The sequence below is a fragment of the Acromyrmex echinatior genome, chromosome 2, assembly GCF_024713525.1.
Source record: "Acromyrmex echinatior isolate Ae372 chromosome 2, ASM2471352v2, whole genome shotgun sequence".
Lineage (NCBI taxonomy): Eukaryota > Metazoa > Arthropoda > Insecta > Hymenoptera > Formicidae > Acromyrmex > Acromyrmex echinatior.
Genome location: NC_141853.1, coordinates 5,270,126 through 5,291,049, shown reverse-complemented (window position 1 = coordinate 5,291,049; position 20,924 = coordinate 5,270,126). Strand labels below are relative to the sequence as shown.

At 26.9% G+C, this 20,924-nt stretch overlaps 2 protein-coding genes across 2 annotated transcripts in view; one reads left to right on the top strand and one right to left on the bottom strand.

The window, feature by feature from the left end:
* Positions 1-2,200: 2,200 nt before the first annotated feature.
* Positions 2,201-9,813, bottom strand: LOC105150841 (long-chain-fatty-acid--CoA ligase ACSBG2). Its single transcript, XM_011064184.2, has 12 exons — positions 9,708-9,813; positions 8,468-8,519; positions 7,971-8,178; positions 7,581-7,715; positions 7,174-7,369; positions 7,000-7,101; positions 6,768-6,914; positions 5,915-6,387; positions 5,608-5,822; positions 5,013-5,164; positions 4,816-4,941; positions 2,201-4,496 (listed from the first exon to the last, which is right to left on the bottom strand). The coding sequence occupies exons 2-12, from the start codon at positions 8,514-8,516 to the stop codon at positions 4,302-4,304; spliced, it is 1,998 nt and encodes a 665-aa protein (XP_011062486.1). The 5' UTR covers positions 8,517-8,519; positions 9,708-9,813; the 3' UTR covers positions 2,201-4,301.
* A 5,509-nt stretch (positions 9,814-15,322) lies between these two features.
* LOC105150840 (long-chain-fatty-acid--CoA ligase ACSBG2) overlaps positions 15,323-20,924 on the top strand; it is a 51,553-nt gene continuing 45,951 nt past the window's right edge. Inside the window, exon 1 of the mRNA XM_011064183.2 lies at positions 15,323-15,499. The gene's annotated coding sequence lies outside the window, so the exon portion shown is untranslated. The remainder of the gene's footprint in view (positions 15,500-20,924) is intronic.

The following is a 20,924-nucleotide window of genomic DNA, read 5'->3' as shown; positions in this document are numbered from 1 at the left end:
TTATAAATTATATTTACAAATAGATATTTTATCATTAAATATGTTTTAAAAAAAGATGTAAGCTTGAATTTTTCTATTAATTCTTAATAATAAATATATTCATGTGATATAATATTATATGATATCAATTTGTATTGTGATCATGAATGACATCATTTTACACTTGGTATTACGTTAAACGTTCTATAATAATCAAAGAGACATGTAAGTAAAAAAATTTTCTATTTTAATGTATGATTATGATGTAACTAGTATTTATACTCTATACAATTATTTACCTACATAAAACAATCTAAAAAACCTTAACAATATTAATTGATTTATGAACATTTTTAATTTCATATGTGTGTTCGTATAGTGGTGACGAAATCGTACTATAATCAGCAAGATCATATAGATATTTAAAAAATAAGAATCAATACACTTAGACCAGTATTCATAGTCGGTTCTTTAATATTCAAGACTATCTTAAGTTCTGTCTTGAGGTGTCACGAACCAATCAGAAGGTCGTATTAGATCGTCTCAAGACATTATTTAAGACGATTTTGAAATAAGAACTGACTATGAATATTGATTTAGACTCAAAATTTTAAAACAAATTAAATAATATAAAAGCTATGAATCAATGCAGGATGTTAAGTGCTAACAAATAAATTTTAATCTTATAATAAATACAAAGTTAAATGTTTCGAGCCTCATTAGGTCATCCTCAGTAACAGAAAATTATATAAATAAAAAAGTTTGCAAAATTACAAAAGTATCGAATAATATGCCGAATAATAGATTTAGATTTATAAAGGTGTGTTTGAAATCAGATTTAATTCCTCTACATCTTAACAATGGCCTAGTTTTCGAGGGTTTAATCCGGATCAGAATGTAAGAATCAATCAACTACAGTCGAGTATTCCCCTGTTACAGTCGAACGACATTTTCAATTGTGATTGGTTGATTCTTATATTCTGATCCAGATTAAACCCTCGGTGAAAACTAGGCCAATGTTGGAATATATAACATCAGTTTTTATAACTCAGCCATTATAATTTAAAAAAACGATTGAACTCTATGCGTTCAAAACATGTGAAATCTGTGTTGTATTTAGAATTGAGTGATATAATATTCATTTATAATCATTTAAATTACAATAGAACACAAATTTTTTAATCTCGAGGGTTATTTCTAACATGTACCTTTATCAGTTCAAGATGTATTTTTTTTGTTTTCAAGAAAAAAATAGTTACCATTTTCGATTGAGGGAAATGAATAGAGTTGACAGAAAGATTGATTGGCTAATTAAAAAACAGTATAGTACAGAAAAACTTAAAATTAGATCTATTTCTTATTCAGTACAGAAAAATTCGAATTCTTATTATGAACTTAAATTTTAAAAATCTGAAACTCCTATCAATGATCATATGTGTCCTCTTTCGGATGAGATTTATAATATCTCTATTACAGCTAGAGTTTGATTCTGAATCCGGGCAATGAACATGTGAGTGATATCAATAAAAAAACAGGATCACCATCAGTAATTTCTAATTCAACCATCGCTTGATTTACGAACATGACTTTAAATGGACTGACGTAAAAATTTTAAATAGCGAACCATCTTATAACAAAAGACTGATTTCGGAGATGGTACATATTAAAAAACAGGAACATGGACTAAATAGGCCAAATGACACAAAATCTCTTTCTGATTCCTATATTCCTATTGTATAATTGTTATTCCCTTCTTAATTATCCCCTTTCCTTGTCGTTTTTCTACTACTTATTTTTTCTCCTTCCACTTATTTCTTTAACATTATTTTCTTTTTCCTTGCTGTGTCATTATCCATTTTCTTTTCATGCTGTTTATGTAATTTGTGACAAGTTGTGAATATTTACGAGAAGAGAATTTCATCTTCGCAATTTTACATTCAAATTTTATTAATTAACGAATTAAGAACATAATTTTATAGCATATGTGTACACTACCGACGCATTGATAAGAAGCCTTGCAATCGTTTTAGATGCATTAATAGGTATAACGATAAAAATCTTTTTCAATTATTTTACTACTTCAACTCAACTATTTTATTAATTTATTCTAGTTGTTTATGACTACATTTACAATTTGATTCTTTTTAAAAAAATTATCGTCGATCCACCAGAGCACGTCAATGTGACTTAATTTTTATATAATTTATTATTTTTTTAACTATTGACTATGCAATTATGAGGACACATTGGTTGGACGGAAGTATTCTTATCATCATATGCGGATGAATATTGGAATAACGAGAGAAGTAGATTTTTGAACAATTTTGATTATAGAAATCATTACAAATTATATTTGAACATATTTATATTATTTGGTATATTATTCGGTACTTTTGTATAATTTTGCGAATTTTTTTATTTATATAATTTTCTGTTACTGAGATTGACTTAAAGGATGCGTGAGGGTCGAAACGTTTAACTTTGTATTTAAATTACTGTAAGATTAAAATTCATTTGTTAGTATTTAACATTCTTCATTGACTCGTACTCAGTATCATTTAATTTGTTTTAATATAGATATTTGTTTATTATAATATAGATATTTGTTTTGTTGATATTGAAACTATTGAAAGTCATTTTTGCTAATTGCCATTTTTCGTCACTTGTAAATAATTGTATATAATACATATATATATTTGATCAAATAAAATTTAAACAAAAGTTATTAGAAATGGCTCATTAAAATAAAACATAAGGAATACATTGGTTATACAAGTCATATATTTAATTACATGTATTTGTGTATGTGGCTGTGTATGCTCCTTCTTATTTATGCTTTATATTTAAGTTTTGTGAATCATTGTAATTATAATTAATTATATATTCAAGCGCGTAAATTTTTTTATTCATTGTTTGTATCTAATATTAAATGATTTAATGATTGTTATTGTATGCAATAAGCAATTGTCAACTAAAAAAATATATTTTAACAACTCAACAATTGTTAACTCGCTTTACCGACAATGCGCCAATGCACCTATGTCTTACTTATAACAACTTTTTACTTTTTATTAATAAATGTGGTAGCATTATTGTATTTCTAACAATTTTGCCGATATTTCCTCAAGATATTAGGTGTTGGAATTAATTCGTAGCGTTTTACAAGTGATGGGAAGTACTTTCATTAATGTATTTTTTAATGCTCATGTGAAATAAATAACATTCTTTCATTAAAAACGCTACGAATTAATTCCAACACCTAATAATACACTTGACTACATTCGACTGTCTACATAAAAATTACAAAAATAGTATAAAGATTCTTTAATTATAACATACGCTTTTTATTATGACAGTATTTAGTAACCACTTAATTGGTAATTGTGAAAAGATTAAATTTCACCAATTACTTTTTTATATACGATAATATTGATTAAAATCAATATAGTCTGAGTCTTACATACACTTTGAATCACGTGACGGATTCTCCTACTTTCTAAAACACTTTAAATTTTTCTACTTTTAAACCTTAACAAGATATCAAGAGATATCAAGTGCGATATAGATAAAAAAATTAATAAAAAAGTTAAAGTCATTGGGTGAGTTCAAGTCGGCAAAGCGCCTAGGTCTGTTCGTCAAGCAATTAAACATGAGTGGTTATGGATTCATCTGGTAAGACCTAATCATGCTCATTCGTTCGGCAAGCATGTCTAGCCGCTTTGCCGGCTTGAACTCGTCATTGACTTTGCAAAGCGGAAAATGTGGATTTCGCCTCCCCCCCCTTCTCTATGGAAGGCTCCATTACCAAAAAATTAAATATGGAAAGTTGTAAAACCCTTGTTTAACTTTCCACTCGAAGCGAGGTTTAACCTAAAGCTATGTATCTAGTATTTTTATGTTATTTTTTAAATGTTCGCTGTTTAAGGTTTAGCTTGATAATCTAGATTTCTAGATGCACCCTAACATATGTTATATTACATTTATAATAGAATTCGACTTATCTTCACTTTATTTGTATGAATCAGTTCGTATGTCAGTTTCAAATATACGAACTTAGCTGAACTGCAAACTATGATGCATATATGTTATTATAGTTTGAATAAAACACTCAACGTGTTTGACTTCTTATTCTTATTATAGGAATTAAAAGATATAGGAGAAAGTTCAAGAATAAGATACAGAACCTCTATTATTTGATCACTTGGTTATAGGAAATATCTTGCCCCCGACATGATCGATGGAGTTGCATTGTATATAGTTGAATATAAAATTATAACATTGATATTATGTTATTGTTAGTTGATATTATGTAGTGTATAGTTTTATTCATACATTTTATCTATCAAATCAACATACATCTTTTGGACGACATTCTTTTTAAGCTTTAATGTGGGCCCCAATTCGCCAGTTGGAATCGAAAAATCATGAGGAAGAATTTCGAATTTCTGTACTTTTTGAGCATTACTTATGGCTTGCATATTTGCTCTCTTAATTGCCTTGTCGATTTCTTCATATATCTAAAAGATCAAGAAATATCTTGTAATATTTAAATATGCAGATCAAACTAACAAATACGAGTGCTGTCGTACTGGCAATGTTGTTTGCATTAAAATAACTAATACCACAATATTGACCTAGTATTAATTCAATATTGTCTCAATACGTTTTAATACATCATTAATATTTATAATAACTAATGCATCGCCAGTAAATTATTACTACAAAAGTTGTTTATTCATATTTGTTTGCGTTCATTTGCTCGATTCGGACTTAAAAAATAAATATTTTTTTATTATACAGTATTAAATAATATTATGAGTTTCTTTGAAGACTTACGGTTGTATCGCGAGAGCTTATGACTTCTGTAACCGTTTTAGCACTACTACCAATAGACTGTGCCCATTTTAATACATCTGGCGCCAGTGTATCCAATGGTGCGCCAGTCTCTTCATTTATATTACTCTGAAAAAAAAACGTATTATTTAAATATTTATAATTTTAAATTTATATTCTTTTATTTTCTCGAATTGTACCTTAAGCGTGACAAGAACCGTTAAATATTTCCTTCGATCTCCAATTATCATAGCATTACTTAAATATGGTAATTCTGATAATATCGATTGTTCTATATTATACGATGCCACATTTTCCCCTCCACTTGTAATTATAAGATCTTTTATTCTACCTGCAAATGCATAACACATATACAATATGTGTTCGGTTAAAATCGAACAATGCTTAAAGCATATTCCTAACTGAAACGTAAATTACAATATTAAAATATCAAGACTATGTAATGGTTTTTTAATTATAAGCATTTAAAGTTAGCGAAGACTACCTAAAGTTTGTACGTTTAGGCGTTATACAATAAAAATGCCAACCACATCTGAAAGCGCAGACTTTAAGCGATATGATTTGCTAACTTTAAATGCTTATGACTCAAAAACTATTACAGCCTTGTTGTTTTAGTATTGAGATTTTCATCTCAAAATCTTAAGAATGTAAGCGTGTTACGGTCTTTATCGGATACTGTGTATATTGTATATACATCATATATTTACATAACCCATTATTTTTCATGAATATTATCATATAATGAATGTTAATAGATGTGAAACAAATACTTACCAGTAATAAACAAATTCTCATTTGAATCTAATTTGCCAAGATCACCGCTATGTAACCAACCATTTTCATCTTTGGCTTCTTTGGTTATTTCTGGTGCATTTAAGTAACCCATAAATATATGTCGTCCACTCATACAAATCTCTCCCTCGCCGTGTTCATCTATATTGTATAATTTTGTACATAGTCCGGGTAAAGTTTTTCCTACACCACCCATGCTAACAAAATAGAATAAAATTTATTGTAAAATATTTTAAACATAAATATCTTCAAAAATTCAATATAAAGAATAAAAGCAAATATAATTTACCTGTATTTGTTAATATCAATTAATGTATGACCTCCACATTCAGACATTCCATATATCTCTAATAGAGGTATGTCTAAACTCAGGAAATATTTTTTAATATTGATATTCAAGGGTGCTGCTGCGGTAATGAAGATTTGACATTTGTTTAAACCTAATGCTGCCTTGACTTTGTCGAAAACAAGCCATTTTGCAAAAACGTAGCTCCAATGTTTATAATCTATGCCATTTATTTTATTCGTGTAATAATGAAGAGCTTGTGCTTTTGCCCATTCAGCAATCCAGGTTTTTATTACTCCGTTACTACGCGCTTTGTCTTCCATTTTTTCATATATCTTTTCCCATACTCTAGGCACTCCTAAGAAAATAGTCGGTTGTGCCACAAGTAATGTATTTATTAACGTACCCTTTAATGCATTTGGGTCCGCAAAGTATACTGTGCTCGCTAACATAATGTTTATTATGATGTCAATTAGCTGGAATCAAAATATTATATAATCTCTCATGCAAATTAGTAAAAACAAAGGACTATAGTATCAAATAATGATATAATGAAAATAAAGGGCATATAAAACTTAGTTACAAAAATCTTAACATATGAAAAATAGAACATTTTTTTATAAATTTTATAAATTACAAATCATAATTACAGATAAGCTATAAATTCATTGTCAATAATATTAATCAACAGTTAAGATCTGATTCCAACCGTTTAAAAAAAGTAACGGTAATGATGTTACAAGTTTCGCGTTTCAATCTTGCGCAATTTATATACGTGAAAATTTGTATTAATAGTAATGTCACCGTTGAATTTAAGATACATAAAATATATATTATTCTATTTGAAATATCTTACCTGTCCTGCAATGTGAGATAATGGCAAATAGCTCACTATAACTTCTGATTTTTCTTTTATATGTAGCATTGGTAACAATGCCCGTATGCCGAACAGCACATTATCATGGTTTAACATTACAGCTTTTGGATTTCCGACTGTTCCCGACTATAAAGATTGCAAATTTAAAAAATAATGCATTAAATATGTTACAGCAATCACAATATGATTAACTGCGATAAATTGAACCTACCGTATATACTAAAATACAACATTCATTTATTCCTATCGTCTTTAACACAGATAATAATTTATCCTCCGATTCTTTTTTACCTATGTCCAATAAATCGTCCCACTGAGAAAAAATAAATAATAAGTTATATATATTCAATAAAGAGATATTAGACAAGTATATTAATCAATTTACACTTAAAACATCCTTTTTGGTAGGTATGCCATTATATTGAACAATTGCTTTCAAGTGAGTTAATTTGTGTTTTATTTGCAAAATTTTTTGCAATTGTGTCTCATTTTCAACGACTATTATATTTGCCCGACTGTGTTCAGCACAATATTGGCATGCCTCTGGAGAATTTGTGACATAAATCCCTGTAGCGATCCCACTAAAAAGGAATGATAATCTATTTAAAATCTGAATGATCTATTAAAAAATCGATTTAAAAATCAGAAAAGTAAGAATACACATTGTTGAAAATATTACATTGCTTTTTATTATCATATCGTTATATTATATGCAATATTGTGAATATATAAACAGTACGTGTAAATTATAAGTGATGCTTATTTTGATATAAAATGATTAAATCTTTTTACCCAGCATATATAGTCGCGAGATCGGCAATAAACCATTCCGGACTATTGAATCCCATTATGCAGACACTATGATGTCGCTCCAGACCCAACTTTAGAAACGCTTTCGCGACGATTATTATAACAGACTCGTATTCTCTATAATAAAAATTAATAAAATTGCACAAAATTAATTGTATCATCTATCCAGGTGAATGTAGTTGCTAAACTCATAGATTTTATCTGTAAACCAGATTGAGGAGAATAAAAAAGAAAAAGTTTATATAAAAATATTTATATTTTACAAAATCATAAATAGAGAAAAGTCTTGCATGTTTTATCATTATACATATAATACTTATTGTGATAATATAGAAAAACAAAAGTCTTATTATATCTTTTTTTTATACATACTGGAAAGTATATGTGATTCTTTTGCCGTTAGTATCAGGTCTAGACACTAACGCTATATGATTAGGATAAAGCTTTGCTGTTCTAGTTAAAACTCCAGGGATTGATACGGGTATGCATGAATTAGATCCATTGCTATCTAACTTTATTCGTACTCTGCCATCGGCGTTACATGTAGTATCTATGTCCGTAGATAATATCTGATCTGGCCCTAAAATTGGCCTTAAAATGTAAACATTTTAATTTTTTTTATTTAACAAATAAAAATTTACAAAATTTACAAAAACTTATGAAATGCTTAATAAAAGGAGGAAAAAGGAGTGCTTTATTAGCAGAATTTATAAATAATTATTTATGTAAAGCAGGATATACAACGATAATGCGCTGATGTTTGTAATTGACATTTTTTCAAGGATAGATTGATAGATTACTATAAATAAAATATAGTAATTAGATTACTGTAAATAAAAAGTTTTTTTAATATATTATGACAGAATTACCATCGAGACCAGTTCCACTAGCCAATGCATATGTAGTTGATTGACTCATCTCCTACAACAACCCGATTTATAAATTTTAAATGTGATATTTTCATTTTGAGCAAGAAGATCATCAGATTCTCAATCATTTTTAACCTTTTCTCGAATCGAAATCGTAAATCAAATACAAAATTTATGCTGCGGTCCATTTAGCGCTTTACACGCTATAGAGAATTTATAGCACTAACATGACTGGTCCATTGGACGTTTCAGAACGCTCCCAGCAACTCTGATTACTCATCAATACGTTATCAATACGTCATCGTTTTTGCTCCAACTGTCTCACCCTCGAGAGATGAGTGGAGCGCTCACGTAGTAATTGTAATATTCGGAACAGTAATGGATCAATCGTTGCGTAGCGTTTGGAGTGTAGCGTTCAGAGCATTTGGAAGAAACAAATGGACCGCAGCCTAATTAATCTTTGGAGATCGGAGGTCTCTTTAAAGACAGTGGCATTACCTTTTTCATCACTCAACCCCATGACAATAACAAAAAAGTTTTAGCCCTTAAAATAAAAAAGTCGATCAAAAACCGGTCTTCAGAAAGTTAACAATCGGAATCATAATCGAATCGATAAAATTACTTTTTGTTTACAATTTTTTTGGTTGCGGAGAATTTCTTGAAGAATCCGTTCTTGTAATGTCTTTCAAATCGTAAAAGAATACACGGTGTTTACAGAAAAGGACAAACTCGTATGGAACAATGATCGAATATTGCACAAAAAGAAATAATAAATATTATATAAATTTTCTTATTTAAATAAACTTAGTCTTCATTATTTTTTATACGAGTTATATCATTTTGTAATAATTTTTAGAGAAGTGGTTTAATAACATAAAACATAAATAAGAAGGAGCATACAGCCGACGTTTTTTGCACAAGTTATATATTTAAAATTTCAAATGTAAACGTTTCGGTTAAGTTTCGACCATCATCAGTACAACTAAAAGAATGATGAATTTAATTATATAAAGTAGAAAAGAATTTATATAATAAAAACGCTAATTGAGATATAAAAGTGAACATAAAATCTGAAAATTAATTCTGTTTCCTCGATCTTTTTGGCATATGAGATTTTCTTATTGAATATTATTTCTTGATCGCTGTATGCTAAACATGGGATTATTAGATTCTGACAATGTTATATAAAATAAATTATTATCTTTATTTTAATTAATTAAAGTGAATTATAAAAACTTACTTATATTTCCACAACGATCAATTGCACTATAAAGCGGTGTTATTCAATGTGAAGAATATTACGATGGCAGAATTTTCTGATGATAAGAATATTTAAGAAAGATCGTATAATTACAATGACATTGTCAGTATTTTGAGACAGTATTTATACATATTAAGAGAAAAGAGAGGGAAAGTGCTAGAAGGGGGGATATATTACTGAAGGAAAAAATGTCAAGAAAGCGTAATATATCACTTTGTTTATTTAATCCTAAATCTTATTTCTTTATGTGTATCATCTCTAATACCATTCTTTTATAATATGATATTTAAATCTAGAATTTTATCCCAATTAAACTTGTGATCGTATTCTAAATCTAGAATTTTATCACAATTAAACTTGTGATCGTATTCTAGATGCTGAAAGATTACAGATATTGCATTAGAAGGCTTTTTTATGTCATCTTTGTGTTCTTTCAGGCTAGTATTAAGTTTAATCTGACCAACATATGAAGCATTGCAATCAGAACAATTTATTTAATGTTGATAGACAACATTTGAATGATCTCTTTTTTTTATTTTATCTTTTTCAGTTTTTATGAAAAGATTTAGAGAATTCATAGGTTTATAAGCAATATTAATTTGTGTGTTATAGTTTTAAATTTTTCTGAAACATTTTTAAAGTATGGGACAGTAAAATACTTTCTATTTTCTATGGAATCAGAGATGGAAACATCGTTATGAATTTTGATGTTATCGAAATTATTTTTAAGTGACAGCGCTTTTATTCTGTTGTTGATCGTGAAAAAAAAGAATTCTAATGGATATCCATATTATCCATTATTTAAAAGAGTGTTGATTATGAATAAATATTTTTTTGTGAAATTTTGGATGTGCAAAAAATAAAATTCTGTCTAGTTATTCGATAACTACACCTTTCTTTTCTTCAATCGGACGATTAGAATTAAAGTTCAAGTACCTGCCTGAATTTGTAGGTTTTTTATAATTGTTAAAAATAAACATTTTATTATCAATCAATAATCTCAAGAAAACTGATTTAATTTAATTGTTTAATTGGGATAACACAAAAATTCTAGATTCAGAAATATCACACTATGAAAGAATGATATTAGGAATGATATATATATAAAGAAACAAGATTTAGGATTAAATAAACAAAGTGATACATTACGTTTTCCTGACATTTTTTTTGCCTTCATTTTTTTGCCTATCATTAGAAAATAGTTCTCCCTTCACTAATATATCCCTTCACTAATATATATATATTCCCCTTCCTAGCACTTTCCCTCTCCTTTCTCTCAATATATATAAATACCGTCTTGAAAAGATAATGTTACTGTAATTATTCGATCTTTCTTAAATAATATTTTCTTAAATAAGTTTTTTTCTCTCTGTTTTACAATGGACTCTTAACACATTTATTAAGGTACATTATCATATTACTAATTTTTATGTAATTAATATTAATTCTTTTTGTTCACGGTTACTTTTACAGAATTTTCTTATGACTATGTTAATTCTTGATAAAAATGACTCGCAGCGTACTATACAAAATGAAAAATTTGATATTAAAGAATTATAATAATATTGTAAGACCATGTACATATTTTTAATTTAGAACGATGTTTATATTTTAAGACTACATTGAAAATGATTCGATTGGAATTGAAACGTTTGTTAATTGTAATTGTTTTGTATGAATTTTGCTTATTTAAATTAAAATTCTTTTATACATTACTGGCTCTTTGCCTTTCTTGTGTACTACTTTATTAAATAATATTCTTATCATTAAAAAATTCTTCCATCTTCGTAATATTCTTCACCGAATAACACCGCACTATAACAGTGTAATTGATCATTGTGAAAATACGGGTAAATTTTTATAATTAATTCATTTTAATAAATTAAAATAAAGATAATAACTTATTTTATATAAAATTGTTTGTCAGAATCTGGTAATCCTGTGTTTAGCATACAGCAATCAAAAAATAATATTCAATAAGAAAATCTCATATGCCAAAAAGATTGAAGAATTAATTTTCGGATTTTCACTTTTACATCTCAATTTGTGTTTTTATTATGTAACATCTGGCATTCTCTTAGTTGTACTGACAATGATCAAAACTTGAACGAAACGTTTACATTTCAAATTTTAAATATATGATTTGTGCAAAAACATCTTGCGTATGTGGCTGTATATGCTCTTTGTTATTTATATTATATTATTTTGAATTCTTAAAATTAATTAGTGTCTTTTAATCAATGTATTTATACATTAATGTATGTACCTATTAAAAGTTTCACAAAACCAGCGTCAGTAACTGGGTTATAGATTTTGACATCAGTTTTGTAGAATTAGAATTTCAATTTGTTATTTTGTTATTGCTCTGTAAATATTTGAGATATTTTTCTTTATGTGTAATATATTAATGCAGAGAAGATTTTTAAAACTATGAGATTGCCGGTAACAAGTAATGATCGTACGATATGCAATCGTACAATATCGCTACTTTTTTAATAACATTTAAGATACATTTATATTATAATATGTACAAAAGTCGTACATATTATAATATCTACAATATGTACAAATATTATTTAAATTCACAAACACTATCTTAACCATTGGACTGACTGTAAGTCATTAATTGTTACAATGACATCACAACTTTATATGTGCAATATGTAATTGCACTGATCGGCATTTAGGCTGCATGCAGGTTGGTGAAGTAAGGGGCAGGAGTCAAGTTGAAAATTGGCCGAGATGTGCAACTAAATCCCAGCTCAGATTTAAATGATAAGTACATTACACAGTACTGTATACATTATATACAAAGTGTCTCGTAAGTTTTTGCTAAGCACTTTTGTACAGAGCGAACTAAACTGAGTCGAAAAGTCCTTTACTATTTTGCAATTTTTGCAATAGTTAACGAGATATTAATTACTAAAAATTGTCGAATATTGATTTTTAATTTTACTCAAATACTATCAACTTTACAGAAAAACAGCAAGTGACAAAAATTGTTTATTTTCTTCTTATAGAGTTTTGAGAATTTTTTTCAGAATTTTTTAGCATTTTCTCATATTGGTAAAAATAGTTGTTAATAAGAAAATACAGTACTAAAAAGTTGACAAAAAATTCTCACTTCTTCTCTTATGCAAAAGTTTTATCATTACTTATCGAACACTTTGTATATATAAGAATAAATTACAATATAAAAGCGCAATACATTAAATTATGCTTGACATATACTTTGCAACTTGAAATTGTAATAACTAAATTACACGATAATGAATAATTCAAATAATGACATTAAGTGATAACAGTTGACTGAAATGCAATATACATAAATATATATAAATCTAAAACTGGTTGGTGATATGCAAAATTTTTAAAAGTTCATGGTAAGGAAAATAAAACTTGTAAATAAAAATTTGTAAATAAAACTTTTCAATACATAATGTTATTATTTGTTTTTTTTTTTAGACTATTAGTTCCAATATGCAGACTTTCTCTCTGTTTTTTTTTTCATTCTTTCATTCTGTTTATACATGTAAATTGTCCAACATATATGTATATGTATAATTTGAGAAAAGAAAGATATTATAATGCATTATTAAATACGTAATTATCATGTGATGAATCAATGTAAGAATAGAGCATGGAAAGAATTTGCACATTAAAAATAAAAATAAAATTTTTAATATAAAACGGTGAAAATATAATCAATGAATCTGTGAACAATGTATCGACAAATAAATAATATATAAAAGTCAAGTTTAAATAAAACTTTTTTCTTTTTCTAATCTAATTTTATACTGCGAATTTTGTGTATTATGCTTTTAAGTTTTTTACTATGTATAATATTATGTATAAAGACTACAGAGTAAAGGTAATTTTTTAATAATAATTTTAGCATAATTAAAAATTTATTATCGATAGTAATATATTATTATTCTAGCTTTAATTCAGAAATATGTTTTTAGAATGATAATCAACACATACAGTCTGCAAAATTAGAAAAAATGTACAACAGTACATAGAAATTAATATTTATAGTTCGTTTTTTTTTAGAATTTCTTGTTCATACTTCACATAAAGGTGAAGAATTACAAGGTCGATTAAAAAAAAACAAGAGTCGTGGCAATAAGAGAAAAACGTAAGATAAAATAAGCAGTAAGTGAATCGGCCAACACACATTCGAGATCGTAAAATAAGTAGTCATCAATCGTAACGTAAATATTAAATAAAAAACGTTGATTGCTTACTGTTGAGGTTTTATTACTTATATTTTGTATGCTTTTGTATATTTTTTATATGAATTTGATGTTATTGAATTATATATAACATAAATTCGGTTAATAATCAATCAATTATGGAAGATAAAAGAAAAGGAAAAAATTAAAAAATCAACAATAATTAATATACTTACGAAAATGGAAGCTAAAGAAATGAAAAATAAAATTAATTTGGCAAAAAAAATTTTTTTTTAAATCATAGAAATAAAGCGAGAAATGAAAAACTAACAGAAAGAAGAGGAAAATAAAATGATTATCTTCTTTACCTTTTGATAAAAATAAATATTTAGTTAAATTACTTTTCTCTCTATTGTTAAAATCTTATTCCAATAATCGCTTTATAAATGCAATGTGTGGAATGCCATGTTATACAATGCTTATATAAGCATTATATGATACATTTATATTATTTATGAATGGATATTTTTTATTGAGTTGAAATAATCACTTTTTTTACATATTTCAAAAGTGCAATAATGTTTTAAAAACATGCTCATAAAGTTTTAAGTGTAAATTCAAATAGCGCGCATACTCGTCTGCTCGCCCAATCTTGTTTGGACAAATAATTACTTATTTATTAACACAATGTCATGGCTTATTTCGAGCTATAAATAAATTAACTTTAAATTAATATAATCAACAAACGTTTCGGCTTACAAAGTCTTTCTCAATGTTAGAACGTAGAAATACAATCTTAAATTAACCAACAATGAATATGGATACAATGAAAATTTAAAAACCATCAGTGTCATCTGGTATGATACCTATTGACATTTGAATTTTTTTATATTTTGACACTTCACCACTGATGGTTTTTAAATTTTCATTATATCCGTATTCATTGTTGGTTAATTTAAGATTGTATTTCTGCGTTTTAACATTGAGGAAGGCTTTGTAAGCCGAAAGGTTTGTTGATTATATTAATTTAAAGTTAATTTATTTATAGCTCGAACTAGCTATGACATTGTATTTATTTTTAAGAAAATATACGAGCATTTTTTATTCTAAATTTTAAATTATTTATTATTATAATCATAAATTTAGAGACTGGTTATAAGTTTAAGATTGGTAAGACAGTTGATAGTAAATTACTTTTTATTCATTTAAAAAGTTATTTTATGTTATAATCCATGTTCCTCTCTTTTTTGGGTTACTGTTATAAATTCCCTAGGAATACGGACATAAATATATAGATTTTAGCGATTTCAGCGATTTATTTCCAACAGTAGCATATTCCCGCTTATATCAACAAAATAAAGCTTATATAAAACAAATTATAAAGAAACAACATTGCCAATATTCTAAAACTTTATAACTGTTGTGTGTTTCGCAAGTTTTCTCCGTGTCTAGATCCATTTTTGGAATGCGATTTCGTGAGTCTTTCACTTCAGCAGAGCGAGAAGCAGTCTGATACTCAGTATCAGGCTGTTCCTCACACACAACAGTTATATAGAAAGCATCCGTGGAAGTCAAGAATATTCTGAAACTTTATTTGTGAGTAAATAAAATATTGAGCAATATTGGACTCAAAAATATTCTGAAACTTTGTTTGCGAGTAAATAAAATATTGAGCAATGTTTCTAAAAAAAATTCATATCGATTTACTAACTCCTTATCAAGATATTGACGATAAAGTAACACATAAAATTTCGAATGGACTACATAACACTTCGATTGCTCAAAACATGACAACAGTATCAATAGTACAAAGGTTATATATATTTTTGATTTTTAAGTATCATGTGATGTCTGATAAATATTATTAATATATATGTCTTTCGTGTTATACAGTTGATTTAAAGGAAAATTCATGTCCAAAAGTTTTTTACCAACGATTACAAAAATATAAATATATTCATCTATAATGCCAAATATCACATTAACTGACTTTAAGTTTTATACACGATACGACTTATATTTTAACTTATAAAAATTAACTTATAAAACGACTTATATTTTAACTTATAGAATTTAATCAATTTCAAAACTTTTCTAGTACTGTATAGTCAGAACATACTTAATAATCAAACTAATGAAAGGAAAAGATCAAATAAGAGTCGTGTGCAGTACTTTGTGCGTAAAATTTTTATAGTATAATATATAAAAAAAAGATAATTATATATATTATGTTAAAAACGTTTACATGTTTTGATTTCTTTCAAACCATTCTCTAACGTAGATAAATTAAAACAAAAATAAATCAACTGTGGAGTAGTAAATAACTTCTCATATTAATAAGTATTTGGTGCTGATAAGTCATTTCATAAAGAAAAGAAAAGTGCATTGTTCTTTTCCCTATAAATTAACTCATTACTATTATATAAGTACTATTATATAAGTACTGATATGCGAGGTTGTTGACTACTTTACAATCTGCTTCTGTTCTAATTACGTTCTGAGGCTGAGAAGAAGTCAAAACATGTGAACATTTTTAAATAAATAAATAATAAACGAACAATTGGGAATTGACGCTGTAGACATTATGCAGTTTTACTTTGAAAAAGCTTTATCTCAAATAATAAAAAATTAATTAGTTTCGATTAATTTGTTAGCATTTTTCAGTAAAACAAAAATTATTACAATAGATTGATATCCATTAGTTGCAATCCAAACCAAAAATAATTATAGTAGACTGATATCCATCTGGTTACAATCATTGTGAGGCGATAACCATTCATCCATTACAGAGCAATCTCTTCAATTGAAATGCTGAATGGTAGTGAATGACTAGGAATTTCAAAAGAAATGATATAACGGATGATTATAATTGTTATAAATTATTTCAATCATAAAGTTAATAATTAAAATTTAATAAAAGACAATAAAAACATATTGAGATTCAAGAAAAGGTATTCCACAATTGTCATTATATAGCGCAGCACGCAGGTAGTGCGTTAAATTAGTTAAGTGTTATATTTCAATTAAACTAGTTTGTTGCAGTGTTAACAAAGATGAGTTTGTTCTATAAACATATTGATATCTGTTTATAGATATAATTTCTTTATTGAATTATTAATTTTCTTAGTTACAGATGTTGAACTCGTAATAAACTAATATAGCTTTGCTAAACCAACAAATCTATTTTTTTCCATGAACCATTCAGAAGTTATTTAGATAACTCAGAACTTTTGGGGTATTTCTGGTGGAAAAATTATGCTAAAATCTCGTTGAAAATGATACTATCTCAGTGAAATCGCTGAAAATTTGATGAAATTTTACTGAAAGTGAATTTTTTAACATACTGAAAAATCGCCGAAATTAAATTGAAATTTCTTTGAAATGCTAAAATTTTGCTGAAATTTTTTTGAAAAAGTGTTCCAAAACGGAATAATTTTAGAGAAATTTTACTGTACAGTATATAAATTTACACAAAATTATTTCTGCACTAATGATTTAGTTTGACTGTTAGGGCTTTTATTTCTGATATTATCATTTATTTCTGTAAAATCACATTATATACGGTTTATAAGATACTTTATATTGTAAAAGAAAAATATTAGTCTTGAAGATCAAAAGGTTATTAGCACTATCAGATAAGTTATAAATTAAATATTAGATACTAAACATAGTTAAAATAAGTTAACAATAAATTTATTGATTTATAATACTAAAATTAAAAATGAACTAAAATAAATAGCTTTACATAGACAGAGATATCAAGAGGCTAATTAATGCAAAAAATTCTGTTTTTCATATTCAATATGATATTCCATATTTCTTGGATTGAAGGAAAAGTTCTGCGGTATTTTATTAGATCAAAATTATATATATAATATCTTCGTTAAAAATAATTAAAATTAAAATTTAAAAAGAATTTTAAAGCTTGAAATCTCTACTTCCGAATGTTGAATTTATTTGAGTTTTGTTATTTTTATATATGAAAACCTACGAGTTGGAAAAAAGGGAAATTTTTCTTCTTACTTTATGGGTCTATCACGTGCCAAAAAAAATTTGCGAAAATTTTCGACTATCTATATTATAAAAAATTGAAGATCTTACAAAATCGTTTATTAAAAACATTTTTATGATTTTTTTTTGTTCTTGAATTATTCACAAGTTAAATAAAAAGAGCATTCTGTGATTGCATAACTCCATTAAAAATCATCGTAAATCATCTGCAATTAAAAAAACAGATTCTTAAATCAGAAACATTGCTTTATTGAATAGTATCATGCTAATTTTTTAAATGTAAAATATATGGAAATTTGTTAAAAAAAATGTGTATTACTATTCTTATATATATTGCACAATGAAAAAAAAGACATTAATATTACATTTGTAGCTCAAATGTATATATTCTATTTTTTTTTTAAATTGGGAGTTACATCACTTGAGGGCTTTAAGAACCTGTTTAATTAATTACGATGATTTTTAATGAGGAGTTATAAGCAATCAAAGTCAGAATGTTCTTCTAATTCGCGTGTAACTTGGTAACAAAAAACTAAAGTTTTTTCTAAAAGACGTTTTTTGTTGTCAGACATAAGTCAGATAGTTGAAAATTTCGCAACAAATATATTCTGTATATAATTTTGAGTTAACAAAATTTCGCAACTTTTTCTTCAACCCAATATATTTAATTTATATATTGCAATAATGTTAATTAAATTTAAATTAGAAGCAATATGAAATATATATATAAGTTGTAAGAAATGTGGATTATACATTGAATAAAAGAAGATAACAGACTACATATTGTTATACATTAATTGAAAAATAATTGTTAGAAATTGAAATTGGTTGCCCTAATATTTGTTATTTATAAAATTTTCATTTATTGTAAAAGATGAAAATTTCAAGAGAATTCTTCCAAATTATTATACTTATTAATCAATTACTTATCTATATAACCATTAGAAAATAAAAAGTATAAAAATATCGCTCCTATATTCTTTTTGATTAATATCTCGAAAAATACGTAATCAAAAGAAGTTTCATTATTGTGTTTTGAAAAGATTCCGATGTCAATTACAAGAATATTGAATAAAAAGTGGGGAATCTATTTAAAAGTTGCATCTATTTTAAAGTTGATTTTGAGAACTCCGTATTTATGATAAAATATTGAAATCTCATTACTATTATATGAATAATTTTTCTTTTCAATGCATTTTCGAGATATTTTACCAATTCTATACTTTTTCCTCATTCTATGTGTGCTGTGCGCGCGCGCGCGCGTGTGTGTGTGTAACGTAAACTATAGATATTCATAGTTAATAATGAATTTTGGAAGCTTACGTAGTGTATAATCCTTTCTTTTAGTGTGTGTACCTCTAATATTGGTTTGTAGTCACACAAAAAAAGTCTTATATTTATGTCACTCTTGTATATATTCGCTCGATATAACTACAGATATTCGCTCTCATTCTACTTACCCTTCTTTATTTCTTAACTATTTAAAATTCTAGACAAATAATTCCCCTATGTGCTGTTCTGAATTATAAGCTGAATCACTTGGACTGTAGATTACTCATATCGTGCGACAGCTCTTATAATACTGTCTAAGAATTCAATCCATTGCTAATTCGATCGCACTGCATATAAGCCATCTTCCTCTGTATTCTGTAACTCGTTATCAAGGAATGGAAAGTTTCTCTACAACACAATGCAGCATTGCAGCATATTGCATGTTGCAGCAATATTGCAGCGGTATTGCAGCAATACTGAGTAGAAAAAGTAACAAGTTACCGTTACTAGTTACCGATTTTTAAAAGTAACTCGTTATCGTTACTTGAGAAAGTAACTTTTCGTTACTTTTCCGTTATTTTTTTTAAATCGACGACTGCCAAGGACTGTCGTCACAGCGGACAGACCTACGGGCTTTCTAGTTTCAAGCACTATGCACTGTAAAAAATTTTTGTGTAAAATTATAACTATTATAGTGGGTAATTTTAAAACTATAATAGTTGTGAACATTCACGTGTTTATAAATTTGCAATATGCAAATAAAAATAATTTCTTGGTTTGTAATTAAATAGATTGTGGAAGTATAGGATAACTCCGGCAAATACGCCGCGCTGAGATTTACGCTGCAGAGGTCAGAAAAAATAGAAAGAATGGGGATCATTTTTCCACAACTAATTTGTTACCTTTGTGTTATATTAATACTAAATTATGATTTCAGTTTCTTACTTGTTAATATCAATGAAATTATTGTGAGTTGAATCGATTTGTCACTGTAATAAGTATGCCATCATAAATTATATCTACATAAAATGATAACTGTAGGGCGTGTAAAAGACTTAGTGATTATTTCGTGATACATACGTGTAGTGGAATAGTAAAGCATGTTGTGTAGCAAAATACAAGTACTTTGCTTTCGTATTCTTTGTTTAGTTTGTTGTCTTGTATATCCCACCAGTTTAGGATATACGGCATTTTTAGCGAGCGATTTATGCCCAAAGCATACAAAGAGTGCGCAGATTGAATTCAGTGCACTAAATACAATAAATGCATTATATAAAATATATACCTCATCTCATAACACTTGTAATATATGTAGAAAGATTGTAATTATTATTTATTACTTTATGTACATATTTACCATTTTTATTCCTTAATAAAACTTTATAAACACATTTTATAAGTTATTGTGTCATTATACGTCTTATTTATATGCATTATTTGTAAATTTTTCATGCTGTACATAACCTCCGTCCCCCTAAGAGTAGCTATATATCCCATTCCTATAGAATATATGGCAAAAATGCAAGGGTTTCAAAAAGTTTATTTTTTAATATGAAAAATAAATATTTCAGATTTCTAATATTTTTTTTCATGGTAGTTTTTCATAATAGACAGTACAAAGTTTTTACTGATATAATTTATTTACTTAAACATAGTAAATAATAATATTCTTGAGGCTTCCATAGATGCTTTTTATATAAAGATTATGCATTTCGCGGATTTCCTTCGTGTCCAGATC

What these genes read in the sequence shown, in the direction of transcription:
- LOC105150841 (XM_011064184.2), bottom strand. Translation starts at nt 8,516, where the DNA reads ATGAGTCAATCAACTACATATGCATTGGCTAGTGGAACTGGTCTCGAT. An exon ending in AGAATCACATATACTTTCCA is followed by an intron (nt 7,716 to 7,970) that starts GTATGTATAAAA and finishes TTTTTATTATAG; the next exon opens with AGAATACGAGTCTGTTATAA. An exon ending in GTTGTATTTTAGTATATACG is followed by an intron (nt 6,915 to 6,999) that starts GTAGGTTCAATT and finishes CAATCTTTATAG; the next exon opens with TCGGGAACAGTCGGAAATCC.